General features: G+C 32.7%; 1 protein-coding gene across 1 annotated transcript; it reads left to right on the top strand.

Moving 5' to 3' along the window:
* The first annotated feature begins 1,445 nt into the window (after nt 1-1,445).
* Nucleotides 1,446-2,871, top strand: LOC120086314 (NDR1/HIN1-like protein 6). Its single transcript, XM_039042890.1, has one exon. The coding sequence runs from the start codon at nt 1,799-1,801 to the stop codon at nt 2,585-2,587; it is 789 nt and encodes a 262-aa protein (XP_038898818.1). The 5' UTR covers nt 1,446-1,798; the 3' UTR covers nt 2,588-2,871.
* The last annotated feature ends 5,239 nt before the right edge of the window (nt 2,872-8,110 follow it).

Here is an 8,110-nt window from a genome sequence, read left to right as displayed (position 1 = left end):
TTTTCTTTTTTTTGAAATTTGACTAAGAATTCAACCATAATCCTTAAGAAATATGTAAATCATTGTAAGAAATAGTGAGGAAATAAGTTTAATTTTCAAAAATCAAAGACAAAAAACGAAATGGTTACCGAGCGGGGTCTACATTGTTATTTTTTTATTTTGAGTTTAATTTTTATTATGCCTCTATATTTTAAAATGTTACATTTTTTTAGTTTGAAATTTTGCTTCCAGGAGGTATTTGGGTTTTAGAATTTACCATTTTACTTTTACCTTTTCACTAAATATTTGCTTTCGATTTCAATCTTTGGTGTTACTCTATGTTAATTCACTAGCTTTACTCATTTTCATCATTATTTTACAAATTTTCATATCCTAATGATTTCAAATTAATTAATTGAAGATTAACGACAAACACTAAAACTGAACATAAATAAGAACTCATGGTAAAAATGTAAAATAATGAGATAGACATTAAATAAAAATAAAACTTAAAACTCAAAAGTTGAAAATCTAGGGATAACTCACAAAGCTTGAGATAGAAATATAACTTTTTAAAATTTAGTAACGAAATGAAAACTACATTAGAAACTAAAAGATATTTTTGTTTTCAAATAAAAACACTTAAACTACGGAGGGAGGAATTTTAACCACTTTCCTAGCTTTCAATCTTACTTGTAAAAAGTCTAATTGTATTTTGTAATAAGGAAATTCTTACAAACCGAATCACTATGCCATGTAAAAAATTATTGTTGGTAACACTAAAGACATGTTTGGACATTGAGTTAAGTCATAAAATCTAGAATTAATATGTTCGAATAAAAAAGTCTATATTTGGAGTGTAGATTTTTTAAAATATAATTACTCGACAAATGTACAAAAGAGAGAGGGAGAGTAAAATAAAGTATCTTGATAAATATGTAAACTTCGATAGTATATATGATTAAAGTTATTGGAGTTAGCCTAACACCCAATAAAATCAAAATAAAACACTTGATGAATTTATACCAATCAAATTTTTTGAAAGAGTTACTCTAAAAAGTGGGAAAACCATTAATAAACAACAATTGTTCGTTCTTTTTCGATATGCCGCTCCACGATCAAGAGCAAAAGAACTAAGTAGTGGGGAAGACAAAAAAAAAAAAAACTCCAAACTTTCATAGCCTTAAGCGAGAGATTTGTTGTTTAACTGTTTCAGCACGAGTGGAGTAAAAACAAAGCTAAAGATTTCCCGTTTGAAAAGATGAGTGTTTCATTCTTGTTTCGATAGGGAAGAAAGGGTCGAAAGAGATGGGGGACGGTCCTCTCGAACTAAAAAAATTCTTGAAAGTATAAGAGTTTTAAATCAATGAAAAGTGATCTCAATAATAATCAATATATGGTTGTTCGCTTATTTCCTCAAAGTGAGGAGTTCAAATATTATTAGGAAAGTAGGAAGAGGCTAAAGTAGTAATTGAAGAAATGGGTTTGGAAATAAGTTGGGTTTAGATTGGAGAAAAGGAATGAGCAACCCAAAGGCTTAAAAAGGAAGCTTGGAATTCAAGTTAAAAGAGAGAAAATTTTGTTGTTTTAGTTTTTATTTTTGACAGAAAGGAGAGAGAGGAAGAAGATAGGAACCAATCCAAGCAACTCAGAGATTCCTCCCAACCCAATTCTCTGAGTTGTAAACAAGCAACCACTTACTCACTCTCACTCCTCTCTTACCTTTCTCTCTCTACATTCCTTCTTCTTCTTCTTCTTCATTTCTGTTCCATTTTCTTCCTCTGTTCCCAAATCCCTCAATTCCCCATTTCAAATCACTATGCCCGACGCCGCTCCCAAACCCTCCGTCAATGGCGCCGCCGCCGCCCCACCTCCCGCCACCAACGGCACTATCCCTCCTTCCTCTGCCAAACCACAGTTCCGTCAACAGCCTTACCGTCCTCCTCCCTACCGGAACCATCGTAATCACCACCGAAGCCGTCGAAATCTCTGCTGCTGCTTCTGCTTTTGGACCATCATTATCGTTCTAGGGCTTATTCTTCTAGCCGCCATTGCTGGTGCCGCTCTTTACGTCTTGTACCGCCCTCACCGCCCTCAATTCACTATCTCCTCCCTTCGAATTTCCAATCTCAATCTCACTACCAACGCTGAATCCTCTGCCTCTCACCTCTCATCCCTATTCAATCTCACTCTCTCATCCTTTAACCCTAATTCCCACATTACCTTCTCTTACGACCCTTTCACTCTCTCCACTTTCGCCAATTCTGTCCTCCTCGCCAATGGCTCGATCCCGGCTTTCACCAGCGGCACTAAGAACCAGACGGTTTTCCGAGCCTTAATGTCCGGCGCTGAAGATCTCGACGCGGATTCCGTTACGAGTCTCAGATCGGATCTGAGGAAGAAAGGGGGAACTGCTCTGACGATCGAGATGGATACGAAAGTGAAGGTGAAAATTGGCCGAGTGAATAGCAAAAAGGTCGGAATCAGAGTAAGCTGTGAGGGAATTAAAGGAATTCCGCCGAAGGGGAAGTCGCCGACGGTAGCCTCTGTTTCCGACGCCGATTGTAAGGTTGATCTCCGGATCAAGATCTGGATATTCACTCTCTAATTACTCGGTAACAAATATTATATAATATCTTTTTTCTTTTTTCCTCTTAGTTTGTTTTTGTTTTGTACTTTTTTTTCCCTTTTCTTTTGAGAATTTTTTAGAGAGATTAAAAAAAAGAATTAAAAAAATTGAGGTTGTGAGAATGAGTGATTGGGTAATTTGGGTTAAAAGTTACCATCCTTTTTCCCTCTACTTTCAGCAATATTTTTCTTTTACATTTCAGTTAATACGATGAATGGTTGTATAATTGGTTGGAAATTTCAAGGCTCATTCAAATTTTCCTACATTTAATTAATTTTGGTGTGTGAAGTGATGATATGATATTAAATTTATCATAGTACACTAATTAAAAATTTTAAGTTGATTGATGATTTAACATAATATCAGAGTTGGAAGCCATGAATTTGAACTCCCTAATTAAAATTAATATTGAATTTTACTTATGGACTAGCTTTATAATAAATTGTTAAGTTACAAGTAATAGAAAATATTAGACTGTTGATATAACATTAAAAATTTTAATACCTATCAACTTAAGATAGATTTATTTCGTCTAACATATGTCTACCTACTAGATGAATAAATAATTAACATGTCGTATAGATTTATGACAATAGTAAACTGGAGGGTTAAAATTGAAATGTTTTGGGAAAAAATTAATAATTTAAAATGAAAAATAATCTGTTTTTCTATTTTTGTTGATAGGTGGAATTAAGTGTATAAATGTGAAAGTAGTTAGGTCTAGTGAAGAAAATTTCAATATAAGAGTTTTTTTTAAGAAAAGAATAAAATATTATTTACAAATTTATTATAGGAAAAGGGAATTAAAAATTGTAGGAGAGTGAGATTAATTATAATAAAGAAGGACATTGATTTTTGTAGTTAGTTTGGGATATTGGACAAAACGTCATTAATGAATACAGCGCCCTATGCTCTGTTAAAAAAAAAAAAAAAGTAATATATTGCTTGAATCACGGTAGATGCTTCCATGTGTATTAATCTAATAATAATTTTTTTTATAAGCATTAATGTAATTATTATAATAAGAATAAGATTGAAATAAAATCTATAAGATAAATAAAAAGAATAGTTATTGAAATTAGGAGGCACGTGAGGAGGGCGTGATAATGCCGTGGGAGAGAAGGGCATTTGGAATAATGTCAGAGATGGGGTTTGGTTGAGGGTTCTCTTTTCCTTTACAGCCATTCTTGCCCCTTTCTTTTTCCTTTTTTTCCCCCTTTTTTCATTCAACTTATTAATATAAGTAAATTTAGTGAAGACTCAACTATATTTTAAAATCGATTTAAGATGTGTTTAGATTGAATTTTTAAGTATTTAAATAAGTATATATAAGTGCAAAAAAAAAAAAATATTTATAAGTCCTTAGAAAAATTAAGCCATTAACTTGGTAGTAATTAACACACCTTTTTTTTTTCCTCAAAGTTGAAGGTTGATTATCTCGTTTAAAATCGAATGTTTGATATCCACTAAAAAAAATTCAAAATCTTATAATTCTTAATATTATATAAATAAAAAAGAAAAATCTCAATTAATTAATTCCTACAAGTATAGAAATTGGTAAGTTGACTCATGTGAGTATTGGTTGGTGAGGTTGTGCTAGCTAAGTCAACTTTTCTTCTTCTTCTTTTGAAAAATACAATAGAATTAAATGGTCTGGAATTGTCGGTAGAAAAGTCATGAATCCACCCTAAAAAAATGAAAATTCCCATTAGGTTAATAATTTATTATCGAACTATTTCAAATAACAATAAGAAAATAGTTTCTTATCGAACTTTTAAGTATAATTCAATTTATTAAAACAATAGTTCAAACTTGTATGATCTTATAATGGTAGATTAATATGTTATCTGTAATATATTACCTAAGTAATGCCATGCATCATGCTCTTCTTTACCTAGAGATTGGATTGCCAATTTGCAATGTATTATGAATAATAATCCTCATCCTTTTTCTTCAAATAATTCACTCTGGCTTATTATTGTACAATCAAATATGACAACTTTTCCATTAAAAAAAAAAAAAAGAAATTCTATGAAACATAAGTTTTATTTGTAGATAATGATGTACTAAGAATAATTCTTGACAATCATGTTACAAAAGGCAATTCCACCTTTTTCTTTATTTTTCTCTCTATTTCCAATTATGGTTTCTGGGATAAATTCGTTTTTAGTAACCTTTCATATTTCATAGTTTTACAAACATGTTTCCAAAATTATATTCAGATTTTAGAAAATAATCAAAATTTTACCGAAACCTTTTTTTTCTTCTTGTTTTGGTTTAAAAAACAAACAAACAATCTACATTGTATGTAAATACATTTTTTTTAGAAAAATTATTTCAAATGACAAAACTGCTGAAAAATATTTACAAAATATAGTAAAATTTCAGAATCTATCAATGATAATTGATTGACATTAAAAGTTTATCGGTATTTATCATTTATAGATTTTGAAAATTTGCTATATTTGACCTTGATAGAAGTCTATCCATGTTTATTAGTATCTATCGTTGATAGATTCTGAAATTTTACTATATTTTGTAAATATTTTGATTATTTTTTTATATTTAAAAATAATCCTTGTTTGATTGTGTATGAAAAAAAAATGGAGAAATTTAAGACAAATAACTAAAATATTAAAAAATAATTTTTTTAAAAAAGACATAATTAATCTTAAGAGACCAAGATGCTTAACAAAAAGGGAAAAAAATGATTAAGAGTCTTTTGGATTGGCTTTTTTAAGTGTTTAATTTTTTTTTTTTCTAACTTAGAAACACTCTTAAAAAATAAATTCAAACAAGTTCCGTTGAAGAGCGGAAGCATGAAGCACAAGGAAGAAATTAATGAAAGAAAGAGTAAAGAAAATAGACAAAGATGGTCTTACCATTGTCGAGATTAATGAACTAATAGATTTAATGCAAGCTCAAATTGAAACTGAGTTGACCTCTATGTTTTACTCATGATTCAAAAAGGTAATATAGTTTCAAAACAATTATAAGTGTATGCATGCCGTATTATATTAATAATTAATACTTATCAATCGACATGTATTTCTTTACTTAAGATTGTACGTCTAAAAAAATATTTTTAAAATAGGGGTGTGGCTTGTTTCTTTGTAAAAGTGAAGAGTTGTCTTGCTAGTTTTCATAATTGAAACAAGAATAGACTTGAGGGGTCGCTGAAAGGTGCTAAAATGGAAAGAGGATGAGATTAAAGCTCTTAGTGACTCATTTGGGGGTGTATGGGGCCATGAGTTGGAAAGGATCGAAAAAGAGCTTAAGAAGCTACTTGATGAGGAAGAGTATTATTGGAAAAGTAGATCTTGAGAAGATTGGTTGAGATGGGGTGAAAGAAATACGAAATTCATGCTAAAGCCTCCAATAGAAAAGGAAGGAACTCTATTGTTGATATTTTCAATGAAAATGATATTTGGGTTGAAGGGATCGAAAATGTTGGAACTATTGCTACTAATTTTTTTAGAGATCTGTTTTTAGAACTCTTGGCCTGGTAGGACTGCTACTAATGTGGTTTTTTAATGTGCTCTGTGTAATATTTCTGATCAGGAGTACTCGGAGCTAGATCAACTTTACATTAAAGAGGAGATTGAAATAGCTATCAAGCATATGACCCCGAGCAAAGCCCCTGGTCCGAATGGGGTGCAAACTATTTTTTATCATAAGTATTGGGATATTATTAGGGAAGACACAATTAATACGTGTTTAGGAGTTTTAAACAATGGAGATGATATAGGCCTTATCAACCATACGTTCGTAACTCTGATTCCTAAGGAGCCCAAGCCTACAAGGATGTTCAAGTTTCGCCCCATCAGTCTTTCTAATGTGGCCTATAAGATCATCAAGAAAACTATTGCAACAGGCTCAAGAAAGTATTAAACATTATCATCTCGAATCCTTAGCCGGTCTTTGTACCTAGAAGGTTCATAACTGATAATGCCATTGCGGGGTTTGAGTGTATCCATGCTACAAACAGTAAGAGGAAAGGAAATGAGGGTTGGGTCGCATTGAAACTTGACATGAGCAAAGCCTATGATGGGGTCAAATGGCCGTCCTAGAGCAATCCTTGTATCTTTAGGGTTCAGAGCTAATTGGGATCGACGTATAATGGATTGTGTGGAGTCGGTTTGGCTTTCTACACTCGTCAATGGCACTCCTCAGCGGGAGTGTTTTCCTCAGAAAGGTCTGAGGCAATGAGATCCAATTTTCTCTTATTTGTTCCTGATATGTGCGGAAGGTTTGTCTGCACTCATTAGAAGGGAAGAATCTCTATCCTTGATTCATAGGCTTTGTATTAATTATCATTGTCCAACTATCTCACATTTATTTTTCGCAGATGTTTTTCAAGGCCTTTCTTGAGGAATGCATGAGAGTTTGTGAGGTGCTCAGAGTTTAGGAGAGACATCGGGACAAAAAATTAACCTTGATAAATCTGAATGTTTAATTAGTAGGAATATCAGTGATAACACAGGAAACGAGATTAGCAAGATTCTCGGGGTCAAAAAGGTTAATTTTTTTGAGATCTATCTTGGTATGCCTGTGAAATGGGAGAAAAAAGTCTTATCTTTTCAACAAACTTCAGGATCGTGTTTGGAAAGCATTTCAAGGGTGGAAAGAGAAGTTATTTTCTCTTAGTGACGACAGAAATAGGGCTTGCGCACGTTTCTGATGGGGCTCTATTGTAGACAAACAAAGATCACATTGGTTTTGCTAGATGAATCTTTGTAGGAGTAAAGATGTTGGGGATATAGGGTTTAGAGATATCCAACTATTTAACCAAGCCTTATTAGCTAAACAAAATTGGTGAATCATTAGGAATCTTAACAGCTTGTTGGCCCAAGTTCTCAAATGAAGGTACTTTAGGGAGGGTAGTTTACTCGATGCAAATCTTAGTAATAATCCATCTTACACGCGAAGAAGCATTCTTTGGGAGCGTGAGCTGTTTAAGAAAGGGTATAGATGGAGAATTGATAGGGGGACAAACATTTACATATATCAAGACCCTTTGTTCGATTCTGAAGACTTTAAATCTCTGCTCAGCAATATTAGAAGCTTTGAAGTGAGTAGAGTGTGTGGTATCATGAACGTTGATGGTTCTTGGAATAGTAGAATTATTAATGAATGCTTTCTTCCTAACAATGCTGATGTGGTTCTTAAAATTCTTCGCAGGGGGTTTGATCAGAAGGATAAGATCATATAGGAAGAAGACTCTACGGGGTGATTTTCTGTGAAGAGTGTTCATCAATTGGTTGTCAACTTTAATAGAGTTTCTAAAGCCTTCGGCTCAAATGTCCTTAGTCTTAAACTTATATGGAATTTGTGTGGAAGCTTAACGTGACTCCACGAGTGAAGATGACAGTATGGAAAGTTATTAATGATTGTCTTCCCACTTTTCGCAACACTATTAAAAGAGGAGTGGCGACTACCCCTGTGTTTCTTTTGCATGAACTTTGTGGAGATTGTGAGGCATGTGTTTCTGGGAGTGCAAAT

Source organism: Benincasa hispida, chromosome 9, assembly GCF_009727055.1.
Source record: "Benincasa hispida cultivar B227 chromosome 9, ASM972705v1, whole genome shotgun sequence".
In the NCBI taxonomy this organism is placed as follows: Eukaryota; Viridiplantae; Streptophyta; class Magnoliopsida; order Cucurbitales; family Cucurbitaceae; genus Benincasa; species Benincasa hispida.
Note: the sequence above shows the minus strand (reverse complement) of the source record. Positions and strands in the feature narration are given on the sequence as shown.

Excerpts from the sequence above, each read along its gene's own strand:
- LOC120086314 (XM_039042890.1), top strand. The coding sequence starts at position 1,799 with ATGCCCGACGCCGCTCCCAAACCCTCCGTCAATGGCGCCGCCGCCGCC.